The sequence below is a fragment of the Semicossyphus pulcher genome, unplaced genomic scaffold (assembly GCF_022749685.1).
Source record: "Semicossyphus pulcher isolate SPU_LCO1_2020_fin unplaced genomic scaffold, fSemPul1.0.p SCAF_10, whole genome shotgun sequence".
NCBI classification, from domain to species: domain Eukaryota; kingdom Metazoa; phylum Chordata; class Actinopteri; order Labriformes; family Labridae; genus Semicossyphus; species Semicossyphus pulcher.
Genome location: NW_027211604.1, coordinates 14,532,485 through 14,546,797, shown reverse-complemented (window position 1 = coordinate 14,546,797; position 14,313 = coordinate 14,532,485). Strand labels below are relative to the sequence as shown.

General features: G+C 43.8%; 1 protein-coding gene across 1 annotated transcript in view; it reads left to right on the top strand.

The window, feature by feature from the left end:
• The first annotated feature begins 837 nt into the window (after window positions 1–837).
• The window catches only part of fryb (furry homolog b (Drosophila)), a 43,925-nt gene continuing 30,449 nt past the window's right edge, over window positions 838–14,313 (top strand). Inside the window, exons 1-10 of the mRNA XM_069672152.1 lie at window positions 838–904; window positions 6,941–7,134; window positions 7,701–7,754; window positions 7,899–8,038; window positions 8,167–8,257; window positions 8,588–8,667; window positions 8,797–8,877; window positions 11,210–11,378; window positions 11,707–11,799; window positions 12,652–12,750. Of these exons, the coding sequence (XP_069528253.1) occupies window positions 7,015–7,134; window positions 7,701–7,754; window positions 7,899–8,038; window positions 8,167–8,257; window positions 8,588–8,667; window positions 8,797–8,877; window positions 11,210–11,378; window positions 11,707–11,799; window positions 12,652–12,750 (927 nt within the window). The 5' untranslated portion in view covers window positions 838–904; window positions 6,941–7,014. The remainder of the gene's footprint in view (window positions 905–6,940; window positions 7,135–7,700; window positions 7,755–7,898; window positions 8,039–8,166; window positions 8,258–8,587; window positions 8,668–8,796; window positions 8,878–11,209; window positions 11,379–11,706; window positions 11,800–12,651; window positions 12,751–14,313) is intronic.

Here is a 14,313-nt window from a genome sequence, read left to right as displayed (position 1 = left end):
GGAAGGACAACCGCCACTCAAACCAACCTTCTAATAGTGAACATGCCTCCCACACTGAGTCCTCACATCTCTGTTGGTAGTACATGTGCAGTATAGAACTGGACACGCGATGCCATTGACCAGTTGTTATTCTCGGCTATTCATTAGTGCTGACTGCCTATCGGTGCATCTCTTCGCTCTCATTGGAGAGGCGGGCTCACAACATGCTCGCTCAGCACTTATTGCGAGACAGAACAACACCATCACCGCTCTTTGTCTCTTTCATCTTAATGTCTCCCTCCTTCTAATGTCTCTTCATTTAACCAATCTACCCTCCCTCTGTATTCTGCTATCCTCCCGTGCGGTGCTATCTACTGTATGTTTTTCTCTCTCTCTCTCCCTCCCTCTCTCTCCTCCCCCCTCTCTCTCTCTCTGTCTTTCCTCTAAGAGGATTGGCTGCTTGCGTCTACCAACATCTGTGTATCACTGTCCTGAGAGAGCAAAACAGAGAGGGGATGGGGGGTGTTAGCCAGCAAGATAGCAACACAGCGCGCAGGCAAGGCTGACTACCGCTCTCTTTTCCTTTCTCTTTAACACTCACACATTCTTCCTTGTGCACGCGCGCTCACACAAACAAACACACACTCAGCAGCAGACAGCCGCAACATCCGCATCGCTGGCTGCCCACCCGCATCCCTCTCTCCTTCTCTCCCAGTCCTTCTCTCTCTCTCTCTCTCTCTCGGACCGCTCGCGCGCCGCTCTTTCTCTCACTTGCTCTGTCCGCAACGCCTCATCCTGCCGTCCTGTCCCCCCTCTGCTGTCTGTCACCGTGGCGACATAGCCTCTGCAGCCATGGCGACCAGCCAGCAGGATTCGGGCTTCTTTGACATCAGCATCAAGTCTCTGCTCAAGTCCTTAGGAGGGAGTGAGTACAGCTAACACATCACGATGGTTGTCGCCGGTATGCCAAACAAATGCGTGACGCTGTGTGCCTTCCTAACAGACCAACTAGTCGCCAGTAGAACCTGTGATGTGAAGACTGCCCGTATTTTGTTTCTGTGTGTATGTGTGTGTGTTGGGAGTGCAGAAGGCTGAAAATCAGGCAGCATGCAGCATGATCCTCACTGTCAATATTTGGCGATGTTACGTAATGGAATAATGGAAGACCAGGGGTTGAGATGGAGGGAGAGAGACCTGCTTCAGGGGTTAGATGAGGGTAAATCTGCTTCCTCAGCAGTTTTCTATATGAATAATACAGAACATTACTCAGCAAGACAAAAAGTCGCTCTTTTACTTCTCTTACAATCTTTGCACCCAGCGCTGAAACTTAACATTCGAGGTCTGCGTGTTTAGATTTGTTATCACCCTTCAACTCTACCTTGTGCTGTTTACAGTCTGAAAGAATCAAATCAGCTGCTCAACCGGTGAGTCAGTGTTTACCAAACAGAAGGTAGAGCTACTGTAAGTCACTCAGAGGAAGTCTGGGATGAACGTCCAGGAGCAGCATCAACCGACCATCACCAGCTGGACAAACTGTACTTTCCCCCACATTCAGCAACGGGCTCTGTAAACTGAGACGTCCACATCCGTCTTTATTTCACCACTGGGGACTGTAACATAGCCATCAAAATGCACCATATAGCTTACTGTAGCATCAATGTTTTTCTTATTGATATACAGTAGAGGATGCCGAGATGAGCCAGCAGAATCTCTTGTTGTTAAACCTCTGTGCTTTCATTTATTGACTGAGCGCTGCCTGTGTTAGCTCTCGTTTTGTGCAGGTATGCATGGATGTAAAGCGTTAAACAAAAGCCTTGCTATGCACTCTATTGCTAAAAAGTGTTGGTGTTGTGCGTGCCCTTTTAATTAGATATATAGCAACTATTAGGTGTGTGGAGGGCAGCTGTGTGGAGCTCATATGTTGGGTATGAGCTGAAGGTTACTGTCAGCAGGGGTTATGATGATATAAAAGCTACAGAGGACGGATGTGTTGATGGTTCTTCCTCTGCCGTTTATGATAAGGTAATAAAAACCACCCCAGTACCATGATGAGATGGGGTATGTGTTTCCACACTATAGGACAGCCGTGTAGGTTTGTCTGCTTCAAGGTCATAAATAAAGACGGCAGTCAGGAGGCTAAAAGTCGACAATGAGGTTAGATAAATAGAGAAATAAGTGACCTCATCAGGTTGAACTTGTTCCATCTCATACCAGCGTGACTGAATCAATCGTGTGCAGGCCTGTATCAACTGTAACAACACACTCATGTTTAACAGAACAGTCCTGAATCCAAATGTAAACAAAGGGATTACCACACTTTTACAATGTTAGCACAGTAAAGTAACCTGCTAGCTAATTCCAAGTTATTATACTCTCATTACGCTCTAAATGGTTTGTTGACACCTGAAAGCACATGTGAAGAAGAGGCCTGTAAATGTTATGTATAATAATTGATGAAAAATATCTTCAGCTTTATGTCAAACTCTCCACTTGTGTTTGCGATCACACAGCTTTGCCTTTGTTGCACTTAAAGCTCTCATAAGTAACCGACAAAAAGACCAGCGAGCTAAAATCAACAACCATCAGCAACACAGCGAAAAAGACAGAATACATTAATCACATGCGTTGCGAGTTAGTCAGCTGCCTCCTCTGAAAAGCATACAGGTTTGGTTCTGCTAGGTCTTGTCGAAAGCAGTCGGTTTGGTAATTGTCTGTGCTCTTAAAAGTGACTCATCGCAATCCACTCGAACACAGCCAACAAAATGTACAAGCAGAACTGGAGGTAATTATCTTTTTTACAAGCCGAGGAAATTTGTTGCGAACAAGTCCAAGTTAAGATATTGGCCTTTGATTTGACCTCTAAATAAGGACTTGTGTTTGATAGCTGCGGTCTGGATGCATCACAGAGTGTGCACGTGTGTTATTCACTCTGCTTTAAAACACATGATTCATGGCTTCACTATGCTCGTTTGTTAATGTGATGGATGAAGGTTAACCTGAAACTAGTTCAAAGGTGTGTCTTTACTAGTCCTGCAACGAATTATGACTTGTCCTTTAAAGGGTCAGTTTCCACCTCAGTCCTATCATGCTATTTTAGGGAGCTGATGCCATTATGGTAGGGGAAAAAATGCAATTTCACTCTGTGCCTTTGGAGGACGCTATCCACTTCTCCAATGGGCTCTGGAAAACCCCCGCCAGACGACGTAAAACGCGTCATCTGGCGGAGGCCAGGGAGCTTGCTAAACTACACTTCCTTAATCTAGGACGCCCGCCTACGATGTTAATCTTTTGTCAGGTTTGACTTCAGACACCAAGATTTTGTAGACGATCCACCGGTATATTCTCGTCATATATCAGATTCTGCACCGCTCTGAGCCATTGCCTGAGCGATAGTAGTATTTCACTCCGGTGTCTCTCGCTGGGCCGTTCCGTTCAGAGGGAGGGCCCCAATGCATGCTGGGTGTTGTAGGAATGTAGAATGGGAAAAACGACGAGCTGTTTGTACAACTTTCTCCACAGCTATGGCGCCAATTTCAAATATTTTTGCTTCTATCGATTACAGAGAACACCAGCTTTGACTGACAGTGGCTTTTACCAGGGGCGGATTGCTCCTTTAATTGATTTGTCGAAGAAGTAGTGCAATAATGCCTCAATCAGCCAGATCTAACTATTGCTAGTTTTGTATCATGTTTAATGATCAAATCCGCACATTTTAGAAGCTCTTTTTTGCAGTCAAAAATGTATCAAATTTTGCTGATTCATTTTCTGTCAACCAATCAATTTGTCGACTGATCATTTACACTTTATTCTGTATGTTCTCCTCTCACTAACTCTGCTGCCTCTTTTATATCTCAGTCTCCTCAACATATTGTCTTCCGCCTCTCCGTGCTTCTTTCTTTCTGTGTCTCAGTCTTACTCACACAGTATATTAACTAAGCCTTTTAAGGCTCGATGTGATTAAACCAAGGTATACATCTATTGACTAGACGTGACCGATTTCTGCTGACTCATCACTTACAATGCTGAGTCATGCAAACGTCGCACGGGGTCCAAGGAAGCGCTCTGGTGCGCTTTATCGACAGCTCTATTGCACGTCGTTATGTCTTCCTTCTCTCGTCTCCCTCTCTCCCTTACAGACATGCTTAAGGCTCACACACACACACATGCATGTACACATTCTCTCACACACGTTTAATTCATGTCGCTGAGAAGCTGTAACATATCTCTGTTTACAGTGAGCCTTTGCTTAATTGAATCAAGGCAATTTGCTTTGTAGTTTAACCACGTTATTCCTCCCAGGAAAACTTGCTCGCGTACATGTGTGCGTTTTTGTGCGCGTGTTTGTGTCTGCGTTTGAATGTGTGTGCACTTGTGTGTGAGTAGGGGTCAGTGGGAGTGGTGGGTATGTAAGAGAGTGACCTCCAGTGGTCTATATATAGCGCCTCCCTCCTCCCCTCGCCTCTCTCTCGGGGCAGTGTTGAAATTCCAAACCCAACTCCTCTGGTCAGATCTCCACAAGGAGCAGACTTTACTTAACTGCTTCTGACAACTAAAGGACAAGCCGCAAAAACCGCCACTGAGAGAATCACTTCATCTCCATGCAACTTCCAAATGCAAGGAATCCAAGAAGCTGCAGGACGGAGAAGTGATGGCAGACCGGAGGCGGAGCAGAAGCTGAAGTAGAAACCGATAGTTGGTCTAAGGGCTCATATAGCTTGCAAGCATGGGGCCCTATGCTGCGTCTGAGCCACATAAACCTCTGCTGGAGCCGTGCAGTGGAATATTTCTCACCCCCTTTTTGTAGACTTCACTTTTCCCTCTTCTGTTACTTTGAGGAGACACTTTGACAGCATCTCTTCCTCTGTGATTGAAGCACTCGCAGCTCTGAGGCGTCTTCACTCGGGCAGCTTTACCCCGGCTATGGCTCCTCCGGTCTGTGGAAACGGCATATTCTTCCTCTTTCTTTTGGATTAAATGTGGGATACAGCTGTCATGAGAGTTTTCTTTCTCGCCCCAGGCACACTCCTTTCACTTTACCTGCCAATCATTTTCTGAAGGATGGAGCTTCACACTTTTAGCTTCGGTTAAAACCCCGTGCCTCAGCCAGACATTACTCAGATGTCTGTTGTTACAGTCATGGTGAAATGGTTGGATATTAAAGACAAACTTCTGTGCCGCTAATCTCCTGCAAGGGAATTGCTTTTACTTGTCAATCATGGGAGCTAAATTTCAAACTTTGTAGCCACCCCTCCTACCCTCTCCTAGTGTCCCAACCATCCTCCATCCCTCTGTTTTTGCCCTTATTACCCACTTCTGCCCTCTGTATCCTTGTCCCTCTGTGTGCCTGTCTGCACCATGGAAGTGCCAACTAAATGGAGCAGGGCTAGTGTCATCAGCTTCATCAAGGGCCTGGGTAAGCGTGCAGGGGTGTGTGTTCATGTGCACGCCATGTTTGCATCATTTGAGTGCTCGGGTTTCACACAAACAGGTTGCTGTTGACGAGGCCTGGAGGCCTGTCCGGTCGGGGAATTAGTATTTACATCTCACCCCTCCAGTGAGGTCAGGTCACCTGGTCAGGAAAGGTCAGCCAGACTTGACGGGGTTGTTGGCTCGCACAGACCAGCCACTTCTGGGGAAAGCTCGAAGTGAATTATTGCTTTGTTTCACCTTGTGGGAAAAAATAATTTACGGACCTTGTGTTACTCAGGATGTTCGTCGCTAATACTCGACTTAGAGCGTGTTTCGGTGTGTTTGGGTTGTTTCTGCGCCTGCTTTGGTTGACCTATGATTCACTGTAAGTAACAAAAGACCATAGTGCAAGAGTATGTTGCTTTTCTGTTTTCCACAAGCTCTTAAATTGGTCACTGACTCTGTGGAAATGTGCTTTATTCTTTGAGACACGGGACAGGAAATGCCATCTCCCTCCTTACATGTATCTGTCTGTCAGACAACACTCACTCAAACCCCCTTCTAAAACCCATCCACTCCCTGTCTATCTTCTCCCCTGTCTGTTTATCATTACGTCTTACAAGATTTAATAGTACCGTTTCCCCTTATGATGTAATCAGAGGGGAGAAATGAAAACATGGTCGGCCCAGCCTGTGTGTGCCTAGAAAGTCTACCTTTCACATAAATGAGTTATGGAGTCTGGGCTGAGGAGATCTTTAAAAAAATACATAATGTAGTGATGTCATTCAGACATGAGGTTTATGAGTGTTTGTGTCTCAGCTGTTTCCCTACATGCATGGAGATAACATGGTTGTAGAACTAGTTGAAGACTGTTTGTGAGAAAAGTATAGGAAGTGTCAGCGCATGACCTCGGACTTAAGGTTTTCAAACTGTGGATTGGCCTGTTCATTTGTCTGCTTAGCATCACGGTCAGTTTGTGCTGCAGCAGTGGCTGTAGTTCATGGAGGCAATCAAGGTTATTCAGAACGCGAGCACCTGATTGCTGCAAATTGCTTCAAAAATCTTCGTCCTTCTTGAAGTCCTAACTGTAGCCACATGCAAAGGGTGTGACTTACACTTTCTGGGGACTCGGATTTTAAATAAAAATCATTATTCCGATTAGAAATGATCGATTCTCTCATGAACCTAGAACTTGCACGAGAACCGTCATGTTTTAACTTTTGTCAGTGCCAGCGTAATCCTGTGAGTGTTGTCTGTACGTCCGTGCATACACCGCAAACAGAAACACTGATAGATAATCTGGCATACTTTAAAAGTGCCAGTTTGCAAGGCTTTGAGTTCATACCAACATTACACTTCATGTTTACATCCCCCAGAATCCCAAATTATGGGATCTGTAGTTCCAAAACATAACGCATGATTATCCCCTAAATAGATTTAAGACCTACAGAAGAACAAAAGGATTGACTTCGGGGAATTTTGGGGTGCACGGTCGATTTTGTCTGAGATAAGGCTACAGTATCTGACCGGCTTCTGTCCTGCCTCTCCGCAGCCTCTCCAGTGGGACTGAAGCCCCCCCTCCCGCCAGTCACAGGAACCTTGGGAGAGAGGAAGGGTCCTGTCGTCATGGCGCCTGTCAACGTGGACCCCGAGAGTAAGCCGGGCGAGTTCGTCCTCAAAAGCCTGTTTGCCAACTTCACGTTGCTCTCTGAACGCAAGATTCGCATCATCATGGCTGAACCACTGGTAAGTGACTTTGCATCGATATCTGGTGTGTCTCTTTGTCTCAGCCCACCTCGATCAGGTGCAGGCTATTCAACAGTATATCCTCAGCATCCTGGCTTATATACAGTATGATATACCCTTATTTATAGAAGTCCTAATGGACGTACAATATATTTAATTTCTGTGTTAACAGTGCATGCAGGCCTTGTTTTGTTATAATAACATGGTGCAAACCAGACAGACTCTTCTGCCCTAAATTTGAACCCTGAATGTTTGCACCTCATATATTTTTTAGAACTAACTCGTTTTTATAGATTGCTTCTCGCTGTGTAGCCTCTTTGCAGCCATTGCTCATTTTTCAACTGTTAAGGCCTATTGGCTTTGCAGGCACTGCACAGAGCTACAGTATATTAGACCACACTTCTATTGTGTTAACCTCTGAAGCGTCTAAGGGGCAGCTACAGCTACAACAACAGTGGTCTGTCTGAGTTTTTGTTACACTTTTTAGGCATTTTAACTTTCCTGTATCAAAGTTTCATCTTCTCCCTGACATAACTGTTTCCCCTCTGTCTGTTCTTATCTCTCAGGAGAAGCCACTTAACAAATCTCTGCAGCGAGGAGAGGACCCACAGTTCGACCAGGTATGTGTACCTGACATGGACACATCATTAACAATATGAGCTGGCCCCCCTTTTTTTCTAAAACATCCAAATTGTGCTGTAACATTGCCTTATTTTGGGGAAGGGATTAACCTTTCCCTCTCCTCTCTCTCTGCTCGCCTTCAGTTGATCAGCTCTATGAGTTCTCTAGCAGAGTACTGCCTGCCCTCCATCCTGAAAACACTGTTCGACTGGTACAAGAGGCAGAACGGCCTGGAGGACGAGTCCCACGAGTATCGACCCAGGGCCAACACCAAGTCGAAAAAGTGAGACGACACCAACAGCGCACAAACAATTGTAAACTGGGATGAACAGGAGCGTGTTGTTTGGTTACATTGAATGTGACAAAAAATGTCTCTGTCTTTGTTCCTCTATGACTGTTTGTCCATCTCAGTGACGAGCAACAGAAGGACTACTTATTGGAGCGGAGGGATCTGGCCATAGACTTCATCTTTTCTCTTGTGCTTATCGAAGTTTTAAAGCAGGTGAGTCTCAGTGTGATCAATTCTTCTTCTTCAGTTAGATTTATAATCCATCCCTGTAAACAGAGACACTTTGAAAGTCCTGTTTATCTTTATCTCTGCATATTACTGTAACAGGGTTCAACAATCACATGCATATTCAACCTGTTCTGCTTTGATTAGAACTACCTGATGTTAGATGTCAGATGCATTCTTTCCCTATTCAGTGATGTGAAATCGTGACTAAATTAAACAAACACAAAGGTTGATTTGCATAGTATTGATGTCAGGGATTCAAGCAAATAATGCACACCAAGCTCTCTAATAGAATGACAACTCTTTCTTTTCATCCAGATCCCCCTCCATCCTCTCCTGGATGGACTCATCCAAGAAGTTATCAACCTGGCTTTCAAACACTTCAAATACAAGGAGGGGTATGCACAAACTTTAACTGTAAAATATTTAAATCCACATATGAGATCCATGTATGCAAGTGCAGCTCTAACAAATGTGTGTTTTAGAACTTTACATTGTTTGTTATAATGTTTGTGTTTTCTGTGCAGGTATCTGGGACCCAACACTGGAAACATGCACATAGTGGCCGACCTCTATGCTGAAGTAGTGGGAGTCGTAGCTCAGTCCAGGTACCGACTTATACTCATTGAGCAAATTAATGTTTATACTATTTGTGTACGCATACACATGTGTTTGTATATCGACAGGGAGTTAATTGTGTTTGTGGACATTAAGGGGGGAATTCACTAAGAATGAATGGCAGCCGCTGGTAGCACCATAAGTTGGGCATCATTTGCACTCGCTATCTGCTCCGTCTCAAGGTCCGATTCACAAAGCAAATTGCACTGATGATGTTCAAGCGCAAACACGCCCATAAAGCTTTGCAGATCCGTGCAGTTTGCTCTTGTTTTGTGTCTGATTGTGTAGAGAAGCTCTCTGCACCTCCACTCTCTGCTGCGCGGTGCTGCGCTCTCAGGCAGTAGTCGAGCGCACAGTGACAGATCTCAACTCCAAGCACAGATCGATGATGAGCAGGGAGAGGAGAGGGCAGCTCTTTTAACAGTTTATTGTAAAGTCCAGACTCGACAGGTGTTTGCTATTTAACTGTAACGCAGCATTTATAAACAGGGCGCAACAGCAGCTCGTCCATATAATAATCCCCGTCACACATGTCGTCAGAGTGTACCCATGTGCCGGGTTTGAGCCTCGCACAGCCCCAGACTGATTGTTCTCCCAATTATGATAATAATGACAATATGTTATTAACAGATTATATTAACAGACAAACACATTTTTTGATCACACAAAAAGTGGAATTGTTGTCATGATCAGTGGAAACTCAGAGCGTGACAGCCCTTATAATACTGCGCTATTTGCGCCAATTGCATAATAATGTACAAATGGCACCGGAGCACAGAGACGCTGTTTGCTCTGCAGCGCACTTTGGGGTGCATTCAACCCTCTGCGTGTGCTTCAAGAATGAAGCAGGTTTCGTGAGCGCAAAAGCTGCGCAATCCTTAGTGAAGTCCCCCCTACATTTATCAACCAGTGTGGATTGTTTCTTGTATACATTTCTTGTATTGAAGAGATAATCTACTATTCCCACATACCCACACAAGTGAAAAGCCCATTAAATCTCTGTCTGTTACATTAAAGATATAGTGTCATTCACAATGCGATAACTGCCCTTGTTCTTGTGCTGCTATTCACAAGGCGGGAATGGCAATCGCTTAAATATCTAGTATTCAATTTTAAATGTGAAATAATAATAATTTATTTATGGCTGCAGTTTAGAGTAAAATCCCTCATGTTATTCAGGTTAATTGAATTTCCTAATCCAGGTCATGTTGCAGCTGTGGGCGGATTTGTAACGTGCTGGAACATTACATTTGTAGTTACAGTAGCTACCTGTCCTCCTCTTGACCTCATTTCCAGTAGAAACACAATTACAAACAGCATCCGTTTGTCTTGGGTACGAAGGAGTAACGGGAACAAATGCCTGCCATGCCGTGTGTACTCACAGTCTGTGTGTGTGTGTGTGTGTGTGTGTGTGTGTGTGTGTGCACGTGTGTGTGTGAGTGTGTGATGACGCGACTGAGGATAATGACTATCTGGATGATGGTCGTCCGTCTGTTTAATGTTGTGGGTGATGAGAGATGAGAACTGTTCCCGTTTTCCAGGAGGTTATTACTGTGATGGAGGAAGTGCAGGGGATAGCTCAGTCACTGCACACACACACACGCTATCTGAGCAACACCAGCATTTAACGCAGTCATCGATCTAATAATGGATCAGAGTCAATACTTGGAGATCTAGTGGAGCAAACATAAACCCTCCTTTATGTGGATGATTGGTTTTCCACTTGATTAAGCTCCTTCGTTGATTTCTAACACCCCTCTCAGTGTTATTTATTTGCTCTTCATTATTTACACACAGGCCTATGAAAAGGTCGATCACACACAGACACAAACAATCTGATCGCATACTTTATTCTTGACAATATCCGTGTTGTTTTTCCTGCTTGGTTTATGGATCACAGTGTTTATGTGTATCTCCTTTAAACACTCAGTACTAAACATAAATCTAATGGCTGTTCCACTTGCTTCACTGCTGTGGCAACCCTCGTGCAGCATGCAAAAGCATGTGTAGACGCCCAAAGTGCACACACACACATTCACATTCCCTCCACATCACCCCTCCAGATGCCTTTCTAAATATAGGCATGCAGAGCGCTGATGGTAAGATCTATCTGGATAGTGGGTACATACACAAGCGCACACACCCATGTGTACATGTAAACAGGTGCATAGAGGAGTTATCTTTGCATGCTTTAACACTATATAGGCAAAAACAGTCTTGTTGCTTGTACTTATTTAATTCACAGTACTACTCAGCATATGTAAACATGAACGAAACCTTAAGCGAATAGACATTCACACCACGTCTCTGTTTCCTCCGCAGGTTCCCAGGAGTGAGGAAGAAGTTCATCTCCGAGCTGAAGGAGCTGCGGCAGAAGGAGCAGAGCCCCTACGTCATCCAGTCCACCATCAGCCTCATCATGGGGCTCAAGTTCTTCCGCATCAAAATGTACCCGGTGGAAGACTTTGAAGCCTCATTCCAGTTCATGCAGGTAGACCGAGCAGAGATCATTCTGTAAACCCACCTGTTATTAACATGTCGACAACTTGTTAAGACGCTCGGGGAGTGTTTACAAGGTAATCTTCAGTGCTGTCATAAAGCAGTTGCTGCTAACTTAGTCCCAATGAAGTAAGAAGGTGTTAACCGCCTGGTTTATTAGCCCTTTGATGGTAATTGCATTTAAGAATGTTTCTCATGTCCTTCCCCCGAAAAAAAAACAGATATTTTTTTTATTTTTTTTACAAGTGAACTTAATTAACCCTGTCCGTACATTGTTTTTCTCTCTATGTCTCTCACTCTCTGTCTCTTTATGTGTTTAGGAGTGTGCGCAGTACTTCTTGGAAGTGAAGGATAAAGACATTAAGCACTCATTAGCCGGACTCTTTGTGGAAATACTTGTACCTGTTGCTGCTGTAAGTGCACTTAATTTAATGGCTCAAAGTATGACTGTGTGTGTTTTTATTCAATTCGTTTTAAGCCAGAGTCAGATCGGAGTTATTGTTTGTCTTTAAAGTTCCCATGAAATACTTCGATGTTTTAAAAGGCATATAAATATGCAGAAACAGCACTTGTAAATTGTTCCATGCTAGCCTATTTGAACTTATTAAAATATATTTCATTGTATGGTATAGTAAGTCTGCTAGTCTGAATATTTAAGCAATATCACATCAGAGGGAGTTATGTTGTCCTACAGGCCCAGTTCCGCAGATAATCACAGCCGCGCTGATATTCAGTATAACATCACAACCACGAGTGCAATATTGCTTTTATACAACAGTTACACAAGCGACAAATAGTAGCAAACAACAGATAACTTTTTGCTCCACCAAGTCAACTAGTTCCACAGCTTAACTGAAACTGGACTTTTGTTGCCAAGCAACCCAAACATTCTCCTGCACTCTGTGTCTACAGGTGACCACAGATCAGCTGGTTTTTATCATGTGGATTTTTCTATTTGTTTTAACTTATCATCAACCAGTGAAATGAGAGTCTGCTGTGTGATTCACAGGTACCAGCTTGATCAATGTAGACATACACAGTCTGCTATAATGTTAATTAACAGTATTCAGAACACCTGGCTGAGGCGGAGGGATACAGAGCAAAAAGTCCGCACTCATGGAATGCCTGTTATCCAATCAGATTACTTGATCAGAACTAACTGTTGTATTAATAGTGTTTATATCTTAAGGGAATAACAAGAATCTTACAGTCATGAATATTAGGTGCGTCGTACTTAACCTCTGCATCATTGCTTTTCCCCCCAGACTGTGAAGAATGAGGTAAACGTGCCGTGTCTACGTAACTTCGTAGAGAGTTTGTACGATACCACACTGGACCTTTCCTCTCGGAAGAAACACTCTCTGGTAAGTTTCTATATTCTCTTTTATCAATGCTCATCGCTCTCCATTTCCTCTCCATTAACAGCAATCGGTGGAAGCACTTACTGTACCCCTTCCAACATGTGGGCTTTTATCCCTCAGTGGGAAGGAGAGACGAGTGCAGTATGCAGTACATGTGCTTGTGTTTTTTGAAGCGGTGCCAGATGGGTAACATTTGCTCACAGCAGGGGAACAGACATGAGAATCAGCAAATTAGATGCAGTAAATATCCCTTATTAAGATAGCGGTCTAACAGGAACAAGCACGCCATAAAACACCAATGATTAACTGGTATGAATATTCCCTTTGAGACTGCCTAAAAGTTTAAACCATGAATGTGGAGGAAATTAGAGAACAGATCATTCTGTGACCCAGGATTACAGAAAAATAGATACAGATGGTTCCTATAAAATCATTTTTTAGCTACAGTAGGCAACATTATTTCATAAGAATTTGGTTAAAATAATACATTTTGATCGTTGCATTTCCATTAACAATATTAAATTGAAGTGATGTTTATTGCTGAACTGTGAGCGCCTGCCCCTTTGTACTTAGTTTGTTAAAAAATGTGTCCGGTCTGAATCTAACAACCAATCAGGGTTAGCTTTTCACGTAACTAGCCAATCACAGCGACTCTGTACAAACTACTGTCATCAAACTTCCACGTGACTTGTGTCGGCAGCGCGCACGCAGAGGCTGTGTCAGTCAGGAGCAATGGCAACTTGCGGTAAATTTCCTGTACGTCCTTTGCTGACAACGTCATAAACTGCTCAAAAAGCAAAAAGAAGGAAGAGCTTGGAGGAGACAAAAGCTACAAAGAGAGCGCTGAATAAAAAGAGGGATCAGACAAGTGTAAGGGGCTGAAGAGTGATGTAGAGGTTGCCCTGTTCCTTCCTAGAGGTAAATAGGTGGTCCACACCAAAGATCGTAACTATAATGATAACTTTAGTAGTATCTCTCTCTTTGCGCTCTTTGCATGTGTTTGTGTTTGGTGTAGCAGAGTAATTCAGAGAAGCGGAAGTTTGTTTCCATGGGATTGTTCATGTTGCTTCCTGCCACTTCAAAGTCTTATTTTCTTGGAACAGCTGAAAAATCTGCCGTCTTCAGTAAGATCTGTCCACCATTAACTGACCTCATTCATCTACTTCCAAAACTTAAATTGCATGATTTAGTGCTGTAACCCGCCCAAGACGAAGCATTTTCTTTCTGGATTTTTTCAACAATTTGATCAACTTTGAAAACAGGTTAAAAAAAAGATTTGGCAAGGCAGATTTTTTCATTAACAAGGAAATGTTTGCCTTTTGTTTCCTCTTACTCCTACCCTACCTTTGATTCCACACCTATCTGATAGACAAATTGGATAACAACACATGGCAACAGTCTGCTGTTGATGCTCTATTTGTGATACGTGCATGCGCTCCTTGTGCTGTGACTCGGCCCTCCGCTGAGCTGCAGACATGTCACTCGCCCAGTATGCATGTGTCCTTCCATAGATTCTCCAAATACTCAAAGCAACTCATGCGTTCTTGACCTGACACACCTCTCTCC